Consider the following 22,921-nt stretch of genomic DNA (forward strand, 5'->3'; position numbering starts at 1 on the left):
TGTGACCATGCGGTTTCCAACACAGCATCTCCGTCGTTCATGTTGGCTCAGTGATCCCAAACACAGGAATTAGCCCCCTGAAGTACCTGTGTCCCATATCACTGTTCTACATTCATCTAGACGAGGCCTCTTACACAAGCCTGTTTACGCATGAACTTCACCAACACGTTACTAACATTCTCCTACCAAGCCCATCACTGACACTTATACATCATTAACTCAACGCTCCAACTGAGGACTTGACACTGAAACACTTCACTGTATCCGTAAATATAAAGTACTCTAATACTGGACAAACTATGTACACATGATCGGTTATTTCTTTACAAGCACAAGGGCATGGCAGTGTTTTTTTTAAGTTGAAGGGCAATGGCCATTGGGACCCGTGTTGAGTAGCTTAGAGGGCCAATGAAGGCCATTCATTGACGGAACACAGCAAATTACCCTTTCCCTCTATCCAAAAGAGTTGAGAGAGAGCCAAAGCGATGTTCCCAAATGAATTACACACATCTCCAGCGAGTCACTTGATGGTCATCCCCACTGGAATTCCTTTGCCCAAATTTAGTCAAATTCATCCAAATGTGAGCCAAATTTCGAGTCCGTCCTATTCGTCTTGCCAAAAAAACAGCTTTGCACCTTCTTACATTCAGTCCCATGGAAAAAAACTCATTTTTGCTGACCAACCGTGATTAACACTGTCTGCTGATGATTAGGGGTATTTCATAGACTTTGGCTTGGATGGCAGGTTTATCGGAGTCGTTTATCTTTGCAAAGCAGTCACAATAGATTGCAGAGGATGTAAGTTCGAGGTTTATCGTTGAGGCGGATTCTCGCTTTGCTGACACTTTATTATTCCTGCGTTGTGGACTTTCTCCGGACGTGTAAACCAGCAGCACTCTGCAAAAGTGCAACTTTTCCACACCGCCTCAAGGTCCATTACGTTTCAACGCAAAAGTCAATTGACTAAGGACAGTAATTACCTGTAATGTACTATATCGTTTGTAAGGCCTGCTCAGAGACATAAGCTAAAATGGAAAGTTAACATTTTACTCAATTTACTATAACATTGTAGATATGTGACCAACAGCCACCACTGGCAGGCATTTGTTTATTTATTTATCGTGACTTGCTTGCCTTTTTCCCTATCTTGCATTCCTAAAGCGTGTTTTTGTATCGTTTGTTGTTGTTGTAACTTCCTGACCCGCCTATACTGGACATCTGTGAAAAAGAGCTTCATAGCTCATCGGATTCCTCCTGCAGTCCAAACAAAGATTCTGATTTCTCATTATGTCTGCAGGTTCAAATATTGGTTGGGGGCCTCAACCTTTACCGTCACTTTTTTCGGGGGATCAATAGAGTGCACATCAATTTGGGGGATGTGAACATTCGGTCTGCTTGGCATGTGTAAAAACTACTGGACGTCTTAGCTTATGGGATTGCTCCAGTCCAAATAAAGATTCTGATTTTGATTCTGAGGTCTCTTTCTGGGGAGACTGGTCCACATTAAAAAAAAAAAGAATTTTGACCACTGGCCACAGGGCCAGCAGTGGAGTTGAGCATCTCGTACAGATGATGTGTGCATTGTTTCTGACTGCACATCCCACTTATCAGGGGTAGAACACAAAGCAGGGCCCATTCCATGAGCTCCCCATGCTAAAAAGTCTTATATAGCCCATGGGCCAAAACCAGATATTTCACTTGTCGGTTACACCCAAGGTGGCATATCTTTAGCGGTTACGATTTATCTGTGTGACCAATAACAGTGAATTGTGTGATAGCCACTTGTCAAATAATTCACTCTGATTAGAAATACATATATATAGTTGATCATTGATAATTATCTGGTGAGCAATTATCTGGCTTCCAACATTATCCGGCTGTAAACAGTCCGGCGATCGGCACCGGCGATCGGCACCGTGTGCGTGACAAAAACAAAGTAGCGAGGCTTGATTCCAGTGTCAAATATTATATAAGGCACATTATACACAAAATACAATAACTTAAACAATGAAAATACTACTCTTTGGGGGGTTTTTTTCGGTAAAGTCACGTAGGTAAAAAATCTAATCAAATAAATGAAAACAACTAAATTAAACCACGAAGTTTCGGGCGCAACACAAGCGTCCTCCTTCAAGTGGGCATATCAATTTGGGGGATGTTAACATACTGCACATATGTACATCACAATAAATAGTAACTTTTTAAAGTAGGATATGTATTTTTGTCTATTTGTATGTTTATATCAATTTCATAGCCTAAACAAATTTAAAAACACAAAACACATAAAACACCTACGAACATAATGTCATACAATAATGTGCAAAAATAAGCAATTTTAAAGAATGATGATTATTAGTGTTTATCTGGAGTTTTGTGAAATCCGGTGTCCCCTCCCCGCCGAATAATCGATGATCTACTGTATACAGAATGGGTTCTACTAAAGTCTTGGCGGTGACAGTTTCCGCACTGGTCCATATCACACCGAGGCACCTGCCACGAAGACGTCACCGTGAAACGGCTTCCGTTGTTGCTTCACTCGGTGTCCATGACCAACAACCGCAACATTGCACCCCTTAACATCCTACATGAAGTGGCTCTTTATACGCGCTTAGAGCGCACAGCCGCCTGCATACACCACGCGACTCCGTGAGCTCTCGGGCGTGTTTTGTTTGCACTGCGCGATGTCCGGCACGATGACGACGCTTCTCTTCCTCCTCCAGTGCGCGCTGGGAGCTTCTCTGGGAACCGAAGGGTGTTTTGGTTTCTTCGGCACGTTGTCCAGCTACTGAACTGAACATCCTGTTCCGGAAGAAGCTCCCTGCACGTGGAGCGAAACGTTGGACATCGTGCCGAACACGCCGTACGACGCGGAAACACGCTACGGAGTCACGCAGTCGAGTCCTGTGCCGGCCCAGAAACAGGCGGGTGACCTGCAGAGCAGGGCGGTTCTGGTCGGAATAAACTCGTTGTTAGGGCTTGCGGGTCAAGTGCAGGTCGGGTCACGTTCTTTGCGGGTCAGCCGCGCAGGACATCCTCGTTTTGAATCTGCAACCCGGTTCAATACAGCCCCCATACTGGCAACCCGCTTTCATTTGACCCACAACCCTACCCGACCTACATAACGTGAATGATTTACGTCTATGTTTGCATGATATGTTATTCTTTTCATGGAAATTAAAGTAAAAATCTACATCTCAAGTAGTATGCAACATAGGGCCACCACCCAGTTTCTAGGTGGTCGTGTAAGCAAAATTCATAAAATAAAAATCGTGTCTCTACACGACTCCTCCACAAATTAGTGTTCACCAAACTTTATTCCTACCGATCATGAGAAGCACACCTCTGTCGAGTTCAAATAACGGAATTCCGAATTTAAAGTGACGGTGGCCGAGGGGAGTGGTGAACGGTGGTGTTTGTGTATAGAGCTTGCCCACTGGGTGAGGGTGGGACACGATGGGGACGCATCCCCAGTGATGAGCACGAGCCGACATGCACCCGCAAGGCAAGCCGTGAACAGCCGAGTTTTGACCCACTTTGCGCTGACCCTCTCTGCATGTTCAGTATGTTGAACTTCTTTCGCACCGTACGTAGCCAAACCATGCTAAATGGAGGTGTGGGTCACTCACAAACGGGTACCCGCACTGAGGCAGGAATTCTAACCCCAAACAATAAATGATAGTCATTCCTGTGATGGGGTCAGTCTCTCTATATAATGATGATAAATAATTTGCAAAGCGTGGTACTCATTCCATCGATCCCATTCGGATGGTAAGCTCGGTAAACCCTCAAATGGAACTCGCAACCCATTGATTTTAAGTCCAATGCTCAAACCAACGCATCACCTGACTAAATTATTCATTCACAATTGTGAGCGTAATGGGTGTCCCTGTCTTACAATTATATCTGACCAATTCCTTGATATATGCAGTACGTTACACATGTGAGAAAGCTAAATAACCTGGAGCAAAGCCATGTGTAAAAAGGGAATAAACACTTAGAAAATCGACACAATCCAGACACAAACTGGCTTGCTTTACTTACAGATTCAGAATCGTTATTTAAACTGGAGGAATCCGATGCGCTATTAAGCCCTTTTCTCCCGACCACCTCACAGCCCAGCAGGGTAGGGAGGATCAAGGCACACGGTGGGATCTGCACGACCTTTGAACCCGGCGTCTCCCAAGTGCTGGATTGCAGGTGTGGTGCCACCATCGACCCAGCACCATGGACCCGGCGCCTGCTCGACAATGTTGGTGTCCCTCTCGGTTTACAGGCTCAGCTGTGGGTTGGTCTAACGGCTGCCTCAGTGGCCACCAGAATCCACCAGTTCTATTTTATTGTTCCAGTTGCCGAACGAATACAGTATAAGGTCGCACTCATTACACACAAAGTGCTTGCCACAAATGAACCACAATACTTTGCTGATCTTGTCAAAGAGTATAAATCATCAAGCAAAACTCCGGTCATCCTCGCAGCAGCGGCTTTTTGCGAGCCACCGAACAAAAACGGTCACTGCATTAATTTCAGATGCACTTCTGCAGCCGTCTGGAATGCTCTTCCTTTCAAAATTAGGAAGCCACGATAGCTATGTATTTTTAAAGCTAGATTGAAAACTCATTTATTTACAACTGCCAGGCTTGTTTAATTTGTTGTCCTTTCCTGCACCTCCAATTGGCATGGTTGGCTATGTACGATACAAAAAAAATTCAACATACATGTTGTACTTCCAGACTGTTGAATTCGGTTTCAGACTGGTGGCTACACATTTATTTATTTGTTCACTCAGACAACCACAGGCTCTGCACACACACACGTACACACGTTTCTTCTGGTGCTGCTGCCAGTCCTGCCAGGGCCACTTGCCACTGCTGGTTCCGTTGCTGCTGCTCGTACTGGCGCTCCTTCGGCTCCTTGTACTGATCGTGCCGGCGCTGATTCTGCTCTTCCTGCCATGCCCTGTGGCGGTCAACGGAGCTGTCCCCCCCCTCCCCACCTTTGGCTTGGCCAGGACCGGTCTCAAACCCCGAATCTCAGCCTGCGACGGCTCTGGAGCAGAATGAACTCCCGCGCCCAGACCTACAAGCTTCAATGTGCCGTCTAGCACGAATTAAAAAAAGGGGGAGGCAGGACTTAGCACAATCCGTTGTACTCCATACATACATACATGGCAATATGTTAAGGAGACAATGTCGAGGTCTGCTCGCCACGGCGAGAGGGCTTCAGGAGTTGGTGTGGTTTTGCTATTCCTCCTCCGTTGAAAAAGCACAGACTACAGTGCTATATACTTACTAATTGGTTATGTCGGGGTGGTGGCGGGTTTAACGGCGCATTTATATTTACACGATCTAACCCAATAAAACCACCTTAAATGATGGATAATATTGGTCGCGAAAGCCCTACTGCTAAGTGCGACGGTCGGAACCGCGGCCCACGTTGTGGGTTGCACGGCCTCAATCGCACTCCATGCGGCCTCGTCACCCACCAGCGAGGAAGCGGAACTCAGGGCGAGCAGGCGCAGAGAGGCGACCCCGCGCAGGACGTGCGACGAGAAGTCGACGTGCAGACTCAGCGAGAGGTGGCGCTGGGCGAGGCCGGGCTCCTGGGACAGAGAGCTGGGGTCCATGGCTCTTTTGGTCCTGCACAGCACACGAGGGGGTGGGGTGGGGGGTGCAGATGGTACAGCTGTCAACCCAATATGGTTCACCCCATATTCTTGTAAAGGGAAATAGAGTTTTTTCAGGTCCATGCGACGTACAGCCGTTTCCATACGGGCAAAACAAATTGTCTATTTGGTTGCGTTTCTCCCTTGTGATGGGACTTTGTAGGATGAACGTTGAGATGTATAAGGGGCACGGGGTGACCAATAAGGTCTGGAATTGGTCTGTAATAAGGTAGGGGACCGATAAGGGTTTTTGACAGCAATGAGTTGGTGATGATGGTGAGAATGGGGTGGCCCACAGCAAGAGGCAGTCTCACACGGTGGCCAGGGCACACGTTCAAACAGTCGGCGGTTCGGGTTCATCCACGCCATGGAATCGCATCAATCAGACAGTCCCTCCAGAAAAACGCGATTATGCGACCGCAAGATTCCACGCAAAATCAGCCAAAGTCCGCATATTTATGCGGGGGGCGCGTTTTTTCAAATACGCCGCACTTTCGCCGCATAAATTGCAGATTTCCGCGCGCAAAATATGCGGGCTTGCATGATTTCATAATCCCCGCATTTTCGTTGCAAAAAGTCACATATATCTTAGCAGAAAGTTGAAAAATGTTGCGTTTACTTCACACAAGCGCAGCCATTTCCCCTGTTGCCATGGGAACGTTATGAAGTGACGTCACTCATTACGCGACATCATTGAAAAGCTGCAAACCCCGCGATGCCAATGAAACCATGATGAAGAGTTTATGCAACTTTACAGTTGTAAGATTGCACTTTTTTGTTAGTAGTATGTAAATTTACATTACTGTAAGACTGTACTGTTACTGTATTGCTTACGTTACTGTGCACTGAAAACACTTATTTTAACAGAAGATGTCTGTTTTGTATAGCTACCTCTGTAAAACAAGAAGCACACATTTTATTTTTTAATATTTTATTTATTCATTTTTACAGAAGTTGTAGCATATTCATTTTGTAAAGCTACAGAACTTGTTCGACTCAATGTTTTGTAAGTTTGAGCCATCTGTTTGTTAAGGTCTGAAATAAAACAAGATGAGAACTTAAATATTCCCAGCACTTTCTGTGATGTAGTATGCTTGCTTATCATAGGAAGTAATAAGAAATGACTCTTTACATTAAAGTAGTAGCCTAGTGAATAGGGTGTTGGGGGAATCACTTTTTTTCTCTTTTTCATCAAACCGCAGTTTTTGCAAGTTCCCGCAATTTTTGCAAGTTCCCGCAATTTTTGCAAGTTCCCGCAATTTAATCGCATAAAATTGCATAAATATCCCGCATATTCCATCGCATTTTTTAAGAAAACGTGCCGCATAATCAACAATTTTTGCCCGCAACAATCACCAAAAAACTCCGCGTTTTTCTGGAGGGACTGATCAGAGGGGGGTGCACCAGGTGAGCCGGTCACGCAACGGCTCGCACAGTCTGTCACTTGCGCAGTCGTCCAGATGGCGGTCGCAGATGCACAGTGGTTGGTGGCTCACGAGGGGAAGGGGGGCACACACCACGGACTATTTAGCAGAGGTGTGGACTCGAGTCATGTGACTTGGACTCGAGTCAGACTCGAGTCATGAATTTGATGACTTGCGACTCGACTTGGACTTGCATAACAATGACTTTGTCCCACCTCTGCTATTTAGTCAGGCGAGGACTGGCTGTCTGTGACAGGGGTCAGTCGCTCGCAGGTTCAGTCTGAGGGTCAAAGGTTCCCAGCAGTCTCCTACAATCTGGAGACGCGGCAGTACACGTGGACGCTCTAATCACCTACACAGGCTGTAGTCCATGCTGTGTCCCCACGCAGCTGTAGTCACTGCTGTGTGTGTAGTAGCTGCTGTAGCTGCTGTAGCTGCAGTAGCTGTAGTAGCTGTACAGGTACTCACTGCTGCTGTCCCTGCTGTAGTCAACGCTGAGTCTCTGTGATTCCTGCTATGCCTGCAGCTGCTCCAGTCTCCAATGCCGTGGCTGTAGTGACGAGCTGCTGCTGCTGTACTCACTCAGGTGCTGTCCCTGTAGTCCCTGCTGTAGTCCCTAAAGTAGTGCCTGCTGTAGTGCCTGCTGTAGTCAGTGCTGTAGTCCCTGCTGCAGTAGTCCCTGTAGTAGCTGTAGTAGCTACTGCTGTCCCTGCCGTACTCACGTGCTGTAGTTAGTTCCTGTAGTCGTAGCTGCTGGGTAGTAGCTGCTGCTGCTGTAGTTGCTGCTGTAGCTGCTGCTTTAGTAGTTGTAGCTGCTGTAGTAGTTGTAGCTGCTGCTACTGCTGCTGTATCTGCTGTTGCTGCTGCGACTGCTGAGCCACTTCCTTGTCGCTCCGACTCTCCAAGCCAAGACGACTGCGGGCGGAGCCTCCCCCGACCAATCGCACGCGGCTCCTCGCCGCGCCGTGATGGCCAATCACGGCGCCGTTCATTCATTCTCACTGAGGGAACCACGTGACGGGTCATTCATTCCCACTGGGGGAACCACGTGACGGGTCATTCATTCCCACTGGCTGAACCGCGTGACGGTTCCTTCCATTCATTCCCACTGTGGGAACCACGTGACGGGCCATTCATTTTCACTGGGGGGACCACGTGACCGTTCATTAATTCCCACTGAGAACCGATCGGATGAGCGGACGGCGGCATCTCCTTCACGAATCTGTCCCTCCACGCAAACAATTTGACACATTCCATCAGTCGCACGACCTTCCTTGGGGGGTTGGGGGAGGTGCATCCTTTCAGTTCAGTTTTTCTTTTTCAGTGTTAGTTCAGTTTATTTATAGGTATAGCCCTGTGAGCCATTCGGCTCTTGAATCGGGTGCAATCGCAACAAAATAAACATGAACAAGAAACATCTTAAAGTGACTACGCGCAACAGAAAAATCCAGGAAAAAACAGCAAAGTCTTCCAGAAAAAGCACCGTATATCAATGATGTGTGCAAAAATCCCAGTGGGATGCAAGTCAAACAATAACCATAAGACAATTTAGATTAAAGTTATCAGTCTAACTCTGTACTACAACAAACAAATATGGCTAAACCAAAAGTTTTCGAAATCACCAAAATAAGCTATAAAAACAATGTAACAGTGATCATAGGAACTGTGAATCAAATTTAACAATAAACGATAAACATAACATGTACTACCAAACTTTGCAGCCATATCTGGCAGCATGAGTCACTCCATAACAGCAGGAGTATCAGTAGGAGTATCAACGTTTTAAATGCACCTTTAAAGATCAGCACACTATAATAAAAACTCAAGATCATACTTTGCAGCGGTCATCCGGAGCGATACATTTGATTTCAGGCCACTCTGAATAGCAGTGGCAGCTAAGGGTGTACAACTCCTCTGGAACAGTTTTGAGTGAAGATCTCACAGGTAGTGATCCAAGTTGCAGTTTATTGGCGATAGCATTCCAGACCCTGGGGGTATCAATAGCAAAGGACTTCCTCCAGTATTTGTACGGCATTAAGGAATGTGAAGCGGTTAAATAAGCGAAGACCTTAGGTCACATTTGTTCTTAGAAACAGTGAGGAGATCCAGCCGGTAGTCTGCGGATTTTTTTGTAAGTACATCGTGAATAAATAAGATCTGATGCACAAGCCGTCGATCATTAAGAGATGTTAAGTTTGACCTAATGTAGAGATCGCCGTGGTGGGTCCTATATGGGCAGTTCAATGCAAATCTTAAGGCCGAGTGATAAATGGAGTCAAGCTTCGTCAGTACAATACTGGGGGCTGATTTATATACGATGTCGCAGTAATCAAGTAGAGGCAGTATGGTAGCTTTTATAAATTCCAAACGGAACATAAGGGGGAAGCAGTGCTTGTGTCGATACAAAAAAACAATTTTTATTTTTGTATTTTTACCAATATAATCAATGTGATCTTGAAAATTCATTTTTTAATCAAGGATGACCCCAATATACTTATAGATCTTTACTTGCTCTATTTGACAATTATTTAAGGAATGTAATTTGGGGAAAAATAACTTCCTGCTTTAGTCCTGGTGAGAAGCATAGCACCTTGGTTTTGGAGGTATTCAGGACTAGTTTAAGAGCAACTAGCTGATGTTGTAGTTTGTTGAAATCACCCTGGAGCTTAGCAATCACGTCATCCAGAGAGCGGCCAGCAAAAATCAGTATCGTGTCATCTGCAAACAGATTTACCCTGGAATGATCTAGGTCAGTTTCAGCAGCACTGGTTCAGTACAGGCAGTCAGGCGTGCTTGAAGTATTGCTGGTGAACTGCCAGCTGTCATAGGCAATGACTCCTCTATGAGATATGATGGGTCCTTGTTCAACTAAACAAAAATATTGAATGAATATGTTATACATACAGGGTGCTTCAAAAAAAATTAACACTTACATGGGACTATCGTTTTTAATGGGAAAAGAACGGATAATGCACTTTAACATGAGAAGTCTCTACTTGTTTGCCATCATTGGCAACGCCTGCAACCTTCTCCAGGTGGTCTCCAGAGACCGGAGGCACATTTCTCGCGGTGTTGTTGCAAATTCTCGGAAGTGTTCACATTTTTCTGAAGCACCCTGTAAACGTGATTTCTCACGATACTACACAAGGATTACATTTCTACGAAAACACGATTATCGCGACACAGAATCATTTCCCAGTACCTTTTAAGAGGTGCGCATCAGGGGTGAAGTGACTTTTGGAAAATAAACGGCAACATATCACTGTGGGCTACAAAATTAACGTCAGGACGCGCATACGAGCTGACGAACAATTTTAACTTTATTTGGAGTTGGTGTCAGTAGTGTGGAGTTGGTGTCAGTAGTGTGGAGTTGATGTCAGTAGTTTGGTGTTGATGTCAGTAGTGTGGAGTTGGTGATAGTTGGCGTGCCACCCTGGAAGAGAGATTTATCACTTGCCACACTTTGATAGTGGAATCTGCTGACGCCAGCGCCAATTTAAAAAAAGTAAATGAAAAAAAATACTTCAAGAAATACTTTCGCTTCTGTGTTTTTTTCATGCATTTCTGCAGCGATGAATCTGGAATGCCTCAGACAACGCAACGATGGCTCTCAGATACCGCTGTAGACCTTGAAAATGCCGCCGTGCAGGACATGAGAACCTTAATGTTGAGAATGTTTGTTATCCACACAAACCTCATAACAAGAAGGCTTGCATGGTATTCTACCAGGCGATCCTGTTTGTACACGCACACGGATGAACTGCACTCAGTTTCAACCCATTTGTTGAAGCAAAATTACGTTCCTAAGTGTACCCTGAGTTCAACATTTCATCCCATCAAAGTGGCTGCCAGTCGACGCATCCTATCACTCTACCAGGGTTAGTAAAATAATGGCTCATCTTTGGGGTGTCAACAGCGGTTGTCCTGCGGCAAGACCGGCCGGCCCACGCTTTAGGAATGTGGAATTTCCACCACCATCTCAGGGCAGCCAACGGTGATGAACACTGCTCGTAACAAAACACTTGCGGTTCACGGGAAGTGTGAGGGATACTTTTATTTTGACGTTGAGGGACGTGCCAAGGCGTTTTATTGTCTGCTTACCTGAAGACGGGCGCTGTTGTTGTGCTCGAATCGTCGTGATTTATTTTATTTTATTTCTACCTACGTGACTTTACCGAAAGAACCAAAGAGTATGTCTGCTTACTTGTTTTGCTACGTATATTCTGCTACGACGCAGCTCCTGATTTTCAAGTGTCATGTATGTTCCAGTGGTTTTGCACAAAGGCAACATGCGGGAAACGTTGCTCTAGTCCAGTGATTCTCAACCGAGGGTCCCCTGGGGGAACACGTGGCAATGTCTCGGGGGGCACGTGAGGTGTTTTACAAACGTGTGCAATTATATCATACGCGAGAGTCATTGGTGAATAATCATGTTATATGAATCTGTCAATGTAAAACAACTACTACAACATTTAAATCCATATGGTGACCTACAACGATGTAAAATACATTTATAAACTCACTGATTGTAAAACAATGTTGTTTCCAAGAGTAACCAGCGAGCGTGAACAAATTAGGTCATGCATGCACAGCGTCCGTTGATTTTTTTATTCACTTGCAGTTACTAGCGAGTTAGGATACCTCACGGCATAGACAATTGGTTAAATGTTGATGTTCATTATTCATACATTTATTTCTCGGAACCATGTTTGGTCAGGCAAGGGGACTCGGTTGAAACAAACTTCAACAAGGTGGGATATACAGTCGCCAAACAAGGTTGAGAATCATTGCTCAAGTCGACAAGCCGGTGGGTAGCATCCATCCTCAGGAAAAAGTTAATCTCTCAAAACCACAGCCTACATTTATGAGCTCAATGTGTCCATGAGTCACAGCAGTTATGCAATTGTCAAATGAAAAAAAATGAGGCCAGTTTATTTATTTCTAGGTCAAATGTCACATACAGGTCACCATCAATAATAGCATAGGATCCCTGGATATTTCCATTCAGTAGGATCTCTTAACTCGACCCTGTTGGCTTTTATGGCTCCAGTAGCTGAGCTCCAAGCTCAGCAGCAGCTCCTGACAATGACACAACTCAACATTCACCTGACACACCCACCACTGAGCACTTAACAGACACATCCATCCATGAACCATTAAAAGACGCCACTTACCTTGACACCAGACGCACCAAACACTTGCCAATCATCTAACGCTCAACACCTCGCTGACAACACGTAGCTGACAGGCGCAAAGGCAGGCACAGACGAGGAGACAGGCACAGTGGTGGCACCACCAGCAACACGAGCCATAATCGCAACATCAAATTTGATAATTGTAGACTCATTAATTGTAGACTCATTAACCCCGCAGATGCAACAATTCTCACCGTGCAAAAGGCTATCTAACACTTTCACTTTACTCTGCAAACCCATTGCTTTTCTTGCTCTCTTTGACTTTTCCTCCCCTCCTGACCTTCACCACTCGCTGCACGCTTCGGGTCCACGATTCAGGGCAAAATGAATGCGAATGACCAACGAGCAAAATATGCGGTTGCGATGCGACACGGTCTCCATGCGAAGCGAGAACTACGACGGACAGCTGATCAAGCTACGCGGCGCCACGGGTGACCATGGGTGGCGCTGTGCCACGGAGGAGAACCGCGGCCCTGCGAAATGCCAAACTGCGTGTTGCGGACGCCGCGCTTAGCCGTGGATACTCAAAATTTCAAGGCCGCGATTGGTAAATTGGTATACAAATGTACCGACAGTACAGGAGCCTATCGGTCACAGGGGGTAATGCCAGGGGAATTAGCAAAGGAAGAGACTGGGGGGCCACAGAGGTAATGACAGGTTAATTGACAGTGGACACAGGGGGTAATGACAGGGGAATTAGCATGAGAAGAGACTAGGGGCCACAGGGGGTAATGATGGGTTAAGGGACAGAGGGAAACGATCTGGGGTCTACGAAAAGGATCGAGAATAGGGGCTGTGGCCAAGTGATAGAAGGGAGCAGGTGCGGATCAGGGACCGAGAGCCATCGAGAAGGTTCTAGAAAAAGTTCTAGAGAAGGGGCATAGCCACGGGTCAAGGGATGGCCACACTGAGGATAAAAGGGGTTGAGAGGAGAGGCTCGGGGCTGTTGTGGGAGTCGGGGTCTTCGCCTGTCGAGTGTACGTGTCTTCAATAAAGATCATCACAAGAACAGTCTCCTGGAGTCGTTGCACAAATATAAAACCGTGTGTACACGGATTCCACGGTTCGCACGCCCAGGGGTTGGCGAGGGATTTGTTGTATTAGTAATAAAGATCCCTCATGCGACTCAGGGCGTTCACAATGGCCGTGTCAGAGCTCTGACATGAGCCAACTCAGCAGAGAACCAGGGTTTTAATCCGTGTACCAGGCACTCCTGTGAAAACCAGGTCCCCACAGCAAACATTTGTAGGAGTGATGTTAGGGTGTTGTCCCTCACCGTTCAACAGCCTGTAGTTCCACTTACCGTCAATAGAGTGCAGAGGCGTTACCTCGCTAGGGCACATGCCATGGTTCAGAGAGGCCAACGGTGGATTCCAGTTAAACGGATCCTGGGAGACATTCCCCGGGCCCCCAGGTGGGGGGGAACCAGGGGAATGATTTCACCTAAGAATGTTCCAGAAGGAAGGCGTGGCCAGGGCGGAGCCACCGACAAACCGGTATATAAGCCAGAGCTCAGAGAGCTCAGAGAGCTCTGGCTCAGTTATCTACACGCCGTAAACTAAAGACCGGGCTGGAGAATAGGACCCTGGACCCCAAGCTCTACAGTCCTTCTAAGGGCTGGAGCTCAGAGAGGTCAGTGGTCAGGGAAGAATAGGTCCCTGGCAGAGAGGATCCTGGACCCCAAGCTCTACAGTCCTTCTAAGGGCTGGAGCTCAGTGAGGCCAGTGGTCAGGACCCACGGGCCAGGAGGTCAGGGTCAGTTAGCCTCCCCTAGGTCCCAGCCGGAGGACGATAGGGAACGGGTTACCAGTGTAGGTCCCGTATAGTTCGGAGGCCATAGCTCCCTAGGAAGCGGGTGAAGGGACCGATATACCCTTCATGCTAAGGACTCTGTAGTAAAAGACAATAAACAACGTGTGCCTCATAAAGAAGTTTATTCGTCAATATTTGCAACACTACACATTGATGGGCTCAATTATAACTAATGACTACACAAAACGACCATCATATTTGGCTTACTTCGTTTAGCTAAGCTCTAAAGGGAGAGTTCCTATCAAGTTTCAAGTTGATTTTGTTTAATCAGGCGAGACCTCAAGAGACCAGGTTAGTCTCATTTGCAACAGTGATGATTGCTATCTAGGTATTATCCGAAAGAGTAATTTTTGGGTAATTACAATTTTTGGCTAATTTGAATTCCTAAAAGCAGCACACAATGGCGTTATAGTATGTTCTCCTATAACACGGTAGTCGCGTTCCTGAAGGACACTGCGTTGTGGAAAAATTGCGTTATAATGAATAATAAATAATACAGGGTAAAGTACAGTCTGCAAAAACACGTGAGATGCGTGCGCAGGCTGAACAAAGACTGAGGCGTGTGGGTAGCATCTAGAAGCATCCAGCGCTGAGGCATAGTTCTGTTTACTCAATCGCGTAATATATACAATTCGCATCTGCGTTATAAAAACGTGTGTTCCCTAAAACATTCATCGCGTTATATCCAATTTGCGTCATGAAAACACGCGTCATAGGAGAACAGACTGTAATCTTGCGAATAACGGTCACAGCATCTTTACCGTCTACTGTTAAGCAGACGGCGCCGTAATTTAAAGGTTCATGCACCAGGGCGGGCACTGGATTGGAACCGCAAATCTCTGCAGTTAGCGGCAGGCGCACGGCGACTGCTGGGCCATGGCAATGCCCTGAAGTGAATGGGGCATGTCACCGATTCACATGCTTCTGTCAAAACCCTTATGGGGCCGTTCCTTGACATGAGACATGGGTCGTTGCTGTCTTAAGCATGACATTTTGCTGCTATAAATGTCCACATGATGATGCGCAACTTCGTTCAGCTATCGTTTGTGGCCAGGTCGCTTCTAAAAAAGAAGCTAAGAGGTCAGATGCACTTTACCTGGTAAGTAAAAAGTATTTTATTTGTATCCTTTTTCAGTTATTTTATTACCTTTCCTATACTTTGTGTTTTGCTCCATGCGGGAGTGGGGGTGTGAGTACACAAGGATTTCCTGTTTTGAGGGTGAGTTTGGTTACGTGAACAGGAAGTTACGATTTGACAGCCTTTCAGCCACGAGGTTCCGCCATTACACAGAGTTCAAGATGGCGGCACACATCGCGTCCCAGTGAAGCCAGCTGTAATTGTCCATTGTGGGACTTTAAGAAGCATTGTCTGTAAGGTCGTGTATGTTCTTATAATACTAGGAATGCTATTATAATGTTAAAATGACCGTTATAATGCTGTAAATGCCTTTTTAATGCTGTTAAATTGTTATGATAAATACGAGGCCTAGTTAACAACGAAGCCTGCAACTTGCCTTATTGTGAATGTTACTTGTAATCGAATAAGTCGAGTCAAACTTGTACTCAAGTAACTTTATTGCGATCTGGAGAGCAAGGATGACGAAATGTCTCATTCATAGTGCAGTGGTATATGCAGTGATGTAAATTTGGGCTGCAGTGTGATGATTGCACGATGTGCCTTTGTTTAACACAGTAGCTTGTTCTCTTGTATAGCTGTTCAGTGCTGTTGTGGGTGCCTGGTCCATCCAGGATCTATTGTTGAGAAACATGTTATCTAGGACAATGTTGTGATGCAGTAGTGTTCATGCATTGTGTTGATGTATATAAGTATTAACAGATGGTGTATCTGTGCTGTGTTTTTCCATCAGTTTTACCTCGTTCAATTCAATAAATTACGTTGGGAGTCGGATGTTCACCCTGGCTCTGAGGGTTTATTGGATGCGAGGTTAACTACTCGGATAACGGTGTAACGCAGCGCACAGCGAGGCCGAGACACTTTGCACTCCTATCGTGTTTAGTATTGTTTGTTGTAACGTTCTGACCCGCTCCAACTTGGCATCTTTGACAAATAGCTTTATAGCTCATTGGATTCCGCCAATATAAATAAATATTCTAATTATAATTCTGACATTTAACTGCATTATCGCAACTTGGAAAATTCAGCTGAGCTGCAAAGTAGCTCGATGTTAAAGAATGCAAAGACCGAGCAACCCTAACACACAAATATAAATCATTTTGTATGCGGTGGTTGGCATCGCTAGCACGAGGGGGGTCACCCCTAACGTGTGGGTGTTGGCAGCTATGCTGCGTGCCCGGTACCAGCGGTGTCAAGACCGGCCTCCGTGGAGGAGGCTCGTCAAGGACGCTGCCGGGGAGATGGAGACAGTCGAACATCCAGCAACAACGGAGGGCAGAGGAACAACGCTCACAAGAACCGGCCCACTAAAACGCAGAGAGTTGTCAGTGGGGAGCACAGTTGGTGCATCTGCCAATCATCTCAGTCGGTCAACCCATGGCACCTGGGTCTGTTCTGGGACCTCCTGCCAGCAGCGAGCCTTCAAAGTGCACCTTTGCCTGGCAGAAGCCACGTGGTGTTGTTTATGCACGCCTGTAATGCAGCCCTCCGGAAGCATCAAGGGAGTGAGAGAAAGAGAGGAAGTGAGAAAGAGAAGGAGTGATAGAATCATTGAGAGACAGTGAGAGGGAGAGAGAGGTGGGGAGAGTAAGGCGAGGGAGAGAGAATGTGAGAGTCAGGGGGAGGGCGAGGAGGGCATGAAGGGGACGTTGCCCCGCGCTGCCGCTATGGGGCATGGGAGGATGACGGCATGACAGGCCGCGCAGGTAACACGAGATTAACTCATTCACATCTTCCTCATCCGGCCATGGTCAATCATCCACTGCTGGATGAAGGGTCCCTCCCCAAGCCGCCCCATTATCTCGAGACCTAACAATCCACCGCAGCCCCGCTCTCCATGAGCTGATGTTGTCGCCCCATCTCCTCGGTGTGCGTCTTCTTGGGTGCCTTTTATTCATTTGGCTCCCGCTCCATCGTTAGTCTCGAGCACGGCTATGCACCTCCAGCCGTCGTGGCAGGTCCTGCCCAAGACCAACGTGTACTCTCAATAGTTTGAATAATGCAGAGGTGGCCAACTGGTGTCTCTTGAGCCATGTGCGGCTCTTTAATCTTCCACATGGGGCATAACGTAGAAGATACTATAACAGTAGCAAAAAATAATAAATGTCTCCCGTGCTGTGCCGAAAACTCTGAATATATACACACTTATACATATAAATACACTTGCTTATTTGCAGAACTCAAGGGGATTATTGGTGGCTCCTGGTCTGTGACAAGTTGGCCACCCCTGGCAAGTCTCTAAATTGCACGTGTTCTCCAATCCCTGTAATCCTCTTCTTCACAATATGCAGTACATCTCAAGCGTGCATCTCTCCACGATTCCTTGCACACCTTTTCAGTCTTCCTTGTCAGGGATCATGTTACTGATCCCTGTCTCAGAAGGCAGAGCGCAATCATGCCAGGCTCCTCGAGGAACAAAGACGGTCAGCGCATCGTGCTTCTGCGGCCGTCTGGAACGCTCTTGCGATATTAGGAAGCCACCTGAGGTATGAACTTTTAAATCGTCCAGATTGAAAACTAATTTCTTTAAAACTGCTTTTTGTGTTTAGTTTGTTATCCTTCCCCCGCACCTCTGATTAGCATGGGTTGGCTACGTATGGTGCGAAAGAAGTTCAACATACAGTAAATAAACTGCCTGTGATGTTGTGGATGGGAATACAACACATTGTTTGCTCGGATTCGCCTACAAAGGAGTGGGCAGTGTGCTGTTTGTGGCGTGAGCATGACATCGTGTGGCCGGCCATTCTCACGGTGGAGGACCTTTGAAAATTAAGTGTTGCCCTCAGAACCACTTGTGCTTCTGTTTCTGTCGTGACCCTATGGCCTCTTACAGAACAAAGTTAAATAAGAACCCTGTATCACGTTAGTTCCCACATCCTTTGATTTTTTTGTCAGCCTGTGATCTCCTTTACAATAAATTGCTGGGTAAATATGCAGGGTCAGGCCCAGTCACATTGAGCTACGATGTGGAAGTGGAGGAGCGAAGTTGAAGATACTAACTAGAAGTGGAAGTAGCTATGTGGAAGAATCATAGACTTAATAATAGCAAATAGTCTCAATGAAGCCGGGCAGAGCTCTTGAATTGCAAAGCCTTGAGAAGGTCCGACAGATGGATTCAATTTGAGTTCAGTGTAGGTTAAGTCTTAAAGATTTGGCCATCATTTTCTGGGTCTGGGTTCTACTATCGATGCGTTCCCAACAAGGCAACAAACGCAAGAGTTTGGGATCTCAGGGTCACCCCTTGACCGAGATGTAATTATGTCACTCATGCCAGAATGTTTGAGGAGACTAATAACAAAAAAAAACTAGTGTCGCATGGATAGACCTCCACAGCCGCTGTCAGGATCCGTTTCAGGAAAGAAAAACAGAGAGGATATTTGAAAGGTCAGTCGAATAATCTAGGGAGAGATGATATCGTGCATAAAAAGACTGAGAACATACCTGTCACCCCATACGATTTACACGTATTCTTGTACAGAGAAATTGAGTCTTCAGGGCCATACGGTAGACAGCCATTTCAATTCGGGCAAAAACGTGTTTTTGTCCATGTTTTAATTTCTCTCCCTTGTGATGGGACTTTGTAGGATGAACGTTGAGATTTATAAGGGTCACGGGGTGACCAATAAGGTCTAAATTGGTCTGTAATAAGGTAGGGGACCGACAAGGGGTTGACAGGTTTGTTGAATACACTTTGATTGTTCCACGTTTGTGGATTTACTTTTAATTAAATGGGTGACACCAAGGCTGCGTATGAATTGAGTATATTTGATCAGAGTAGTTATAATCACAAGTGTGGTTGATATATATTTTAACAAACACGAGGTGGCGCCCATGAGTAATCTGCTGAGAAGTGACCCAAACGATACGTTTACATTTTCCCCATTCTCTAATATAACGTAACATTCCAACAATGTAAAATACAAAGTATACAAAGTAAACCTGTAATTGAATGTAGATTATTTTTTTATTCATGAAGTAAAGTTTCATGGACAGCAATTACAGTCGAAACGAAGACCAAACAGAACGATGCCCTTAGGAGGGCCATATTCATATCTTGATGTGAAGCACACTAAACTCATCGCCCTGGCGCGTTTTAACCAAAAAGCAGATGAAGAGCCACATTCACCGAGGTCTTAACATGGCCCACTGATGTGCAGCAGTTGAATTATGCATTCTAGACAACAACAGCAGCAGTAAACTTGTACTGCAATTCTCAAACCTGTTCACACTTTATGCAGGTGATCACTATGAACTGTAACTCAAAAATAACTGCAATGGCCGCATTGCACAAATAAAATGTCAACGCGTACAGTGTGTCCACAAATTGCCGGGCTCATTCATTTTGTTAAAACCCCACTGATGGGATAAATTTGGCTGCCGTATGAAAGACCACATTTAGATAAATTGCAGTTCGTAATGTTATTTATATTTAGAGTTTTATATTGTATGCATCTAAAAAGTAATTTTCTAAAAGAAAAAAAAAACCAGCCCATAAAGAATTGAAAATCACAACCAACTGCTACAGGAGTTACCTCACAGTCGATTACTGAACTGGGGCTGTTTGGTACGTGATATGCTTCTGACCAGCATGGAGATGCAGCTAACAAATCAGCATTAATTGGCTCGCTGTTCCCCCTTCGAATATTGGGGGTGCCATTTTAAAATGATTGGGATCCCCTGAAAAATCCTATTTTGTGGCACGCGGTATTTTAGCTCACGTTATTTCGAGCACACACTAAAAATAACAAACCCCAATGCAAACCAGAAGACATCAGTATTATTGCAGAAGTGTATCATTGGCATAAATAAAATAACAGCAGGGTGGATCCTCGCATGCAAAACCCTTTATTTAATCAGGTGAGATCCCGTTTGAAAGTTTTTATTTCAGTTAACTTGAAAATAGACTAAACATGTAGTTTGGCAAACGAAGCAGAGCACACAGTAACCAGATATTACTTTACGTGCGTGTGCCCATGCTCATGAAGGCTGGCATGTAATTTGCAAATCACTTCGATGTGCAATGCTTAGCCGTTAAATGTCAGAGGTCTTGACGGTCGAACCGAGAACTTTGTTGGCAGCTTCGACGGCGACGTTTTTGTCGATCCCTGAAACGACACGATCGGTCATCAGCAGCGCCTGCGTGTCTCTCTTCAAGGGGGGTTGGTGCCCAAATTACACGTTGGCCCATGGTGGCAACGTCTCTAAAGTTCTGGGTTCACACTGGAGAACTGTAAAAAGCTGTTGTTGAGGTATGGAGAAAAAGAGATTAAGATTGAAACGAGAGGATTTCTCCACAACCCTGGCTGTCGCCTGATGAGGCTGGTTGTAATTACGGGCGAAACGTCGTACTCGAATTGCAGATGTTGTGGGTTTACTCTCAAACACACCGGTGTGCTGAACTAGTAACGAATGGGCATGTTTTGTTTATGTGACAAACCTTACTAATTGGCTGTGTCAGGTGGTGGTGGTTTTAGCAACGTATTAATATTCACCCAAAACCCTCTATTATGGATAATATTGGTCGTGAAATGAGTTTGTCGTATTATTCAACTCAGCTAATGTGACATTTCACAATCACTGGGCACAGTTGCCACAATTTTCACATTTGTCCTCAGCTTTCATAATTTTGGCCCAACAGAAGTCCTTGGACTTCTTCAGTGTACAACACATTTTTTTGGATGTCTACGCATTGGCAGTGTGGAGTTTGTGGAGAATGCTAGGAATTTCATGATTTCTAATCACCGTGGAAACGTAGCGTAAATGTAATGGGCCTTGGCAACGTGCAGCATAGTCTCATGTGAGCATCAGGAGTTCGTGTGCATTTACACCCGTGTAAGGAACACTGATAAGGAGAACCCCATAAAGTAAATAAATAAGCAATCAATACTCACTTAGTAAAACGGATTATTTTGTTGCTATAAATTTCCACTTGATAAAGCCACTTCGTTGAGCTATAATTTGTGGCCAGGTCGCTTCTGAAAAAGAGCTGTGTAGCTCAGTGGGTCGTACCTGGTGAACTAATTTTATAAAAAATAGCCTACTGGAACTCCTTGACACATGTATTAATGAGCTTGCGATGCGTCACCTTGCTGGCTGAGCCACAGCGAGGCTTTCCTGGCGAGCAGATCCCACTCGAGTTTCTGCTCGGCAGCTTGAGACTGCAGCCAAACGAGCGCCAGCACCGTGGCCCACACCTCGCTCGCCATGCCCTGCCGGGGAACAGAGATTTTGCTGTAGGATGCAAACACCCCCCTCTGCCCAATCTTCCCCGACCCTCACAGGCTTCCTCGTCCCGCCAAAATAATTTCCCACCAGCCGCCACTGACAACAACACCTCATCCACAACACCGCCAAGCAGCTCTGCCACTGTGACGGAGGACAACAACCCCTCCTACACAGATTGCATCAACCTTTTTCTCACTAGCGCACTGGGATCTACCGACCGCAACCTAAAAGACTACCTCAGCACTAAGCGCTATTAAAACGAGGCTGAATGTCTGCTTGTCCTACTGGGCAACGCCTTGCCCCACTGGGCAACGGCTTTCCCTACTGTAAGTACACATGAAACAAAAATGCACGACAGCGGGTTCGGAGCGGGATTCCTGCAAGAGGACTAAGTGGGCAGCAGAGGGGGGGTGTCTAATCTTTGCAGGTAGTTTCAAACGTAACATTCTGCACGCACTTCCCCGGTGTCGGTGGTCTGGCACTACGTATCCTCGCGAATACTGGAGTCCGGCAGGTCGCGAATAGGGAATTATTATGCATTGAATAACTCGCCAAAATACAAAGCTCGTGAATTCAGAATCTCACTGCAAATCTCACCTTTGGCGCCTCGCTCTGAAGGTCTCCCAATGGCATTTGGACCACGGCCGCCAGCTGCTCCAAGCTCTTCCACGATCCTTCTGCCTGCTGCAAATAGACCAGTTGATCTAGTATGGTAGAACACACAGAGAGAGAAAAAAGAGAACAAAAAACGTCATTAGCTGACCCAGCAGACCGTGCCCATGGTAGTCTCGGTGGCCCTCTAGGAGGGGAGAGTTTTACTGTGAAGGCTGGCGAGGCCGGTGAAGTCGCGCTTCCACGTGCGGCGGACTTTAGGGTGTTGGAGTGAGGCAGCTGGTCAAAGGATTCCTCCAGGATAAATAACGATTCTGATTCTGAAGGAAGAAGAAACCTCAAGCTGAGATTTGACGTCATCCATTACAGTAGCGTCACGTATTTACTCGACATACTTCGTTTGCACAGGCTTATTTGGATGGTTGATCGGGAAATGAACGCGTAGTGTAAACAGTGTAAACTCTCGTACAGTGGAGTGTAGAAGCCAGCAGACAGTCTAAATAGGGCTAAATAGGGCGTTTTATGATCCTTGATAATTATTTCACGTACCCGATGAAGCGAATCATTAAACACAAGGTTATATATCACCATGGGACCTCCTTTGCCAGGACCAAAATATGATAATAGGGTTTTCCCTTTTTTCTGGTAACAAAACAGGTGTTAACATCTTAAAACACCAAACATGTCTTACACCGTTTGAGACGAGGCTCAAAAGAAAGCTGTCTCTGGTGTGGACCAATCAGTTTCAAGGACAATGTATGTTTTTTTGTTTGCATACTGACCACAATAATTGTGGTTAATGCAGACATGATTTCTTTGTAAAAGGTTTCAGTTTGGTGGTTTAACATCTTAACAC

The 22,921-nt window shown here is 45.8% G+C and overlaps 2 protein-coding genes across 7 annotated transcripts in view; both read right to left on the minus strand.

The window, feature by feature from the left end:
* Nucleotides 1-7,998, minus strand: part of LTA4H (leukotriene A4 hydrolase) — a 118,466-nt gene extending 110,468 nt beyond the window's left edge. The window contains exons 1-2 of the mRNA XM_078598647.1: nt 7,809-7,998; nt 5,483-5,636 (exon numbers count right to left, since the gene is read on the minus strand). Coding sequence (XP_078454773.1) covers nt 5,483-5,623 — 141 coding nt within the window. The 5' untranslated portion in view covers nt 5,624-5,636; nt 7,809-7,998. The remainder of the gene's footprint in view (nt 1-5,482; nt 5,637-7,808) is intronic.
* Nucleotides 7,999-19,173: 11,175 nt separating this feature from the next.
* The window catches only part of LOC144721217 (von Willebrand factor A domain-containing protein 5A-like), a 49,688-nt gene continuing 45,940 nt past the window's right edge, over nt 19,174-22,921 (minus strand). For all 6 annotated transcript variants that reach the window (XM_078598650.1, XM_078598651.1, XM_078598654.1 and 3 more), the window contains 3 exons: nt 22,051-22,157; nt 21,314-21,437; nt 19,174-20,333 (listed from right to left, as the gene is read on the minus strand). In XM_078598650.1, coding sequence (XP_078454776.1) covers nt 20,260-20,333; nt 21,314-21,437; nt 22,051-22,157 — 305 coding nt within the window. In that variant the 3' untranslated portion in view covers nt 19,174-20,259. The remainder of the gene's footprint in view (nt 20,334-21,313; nt 21,438-22,050; nt 22,158-22,921) is intronic.

This window comes from Lampetra planeri, chromosome 11, assembly GCF_965212315.1.
Source record: "Lampetra planeri chromosome 11, kcLamPlan1.2.h2, whole genome shotgun sequence".
NCBI lineage: Eukaryota > Metazoa > Chordata > Hyperoartia > Petromyzontiformes > Petromyzontidae > Lampetra > Lampetra planeri.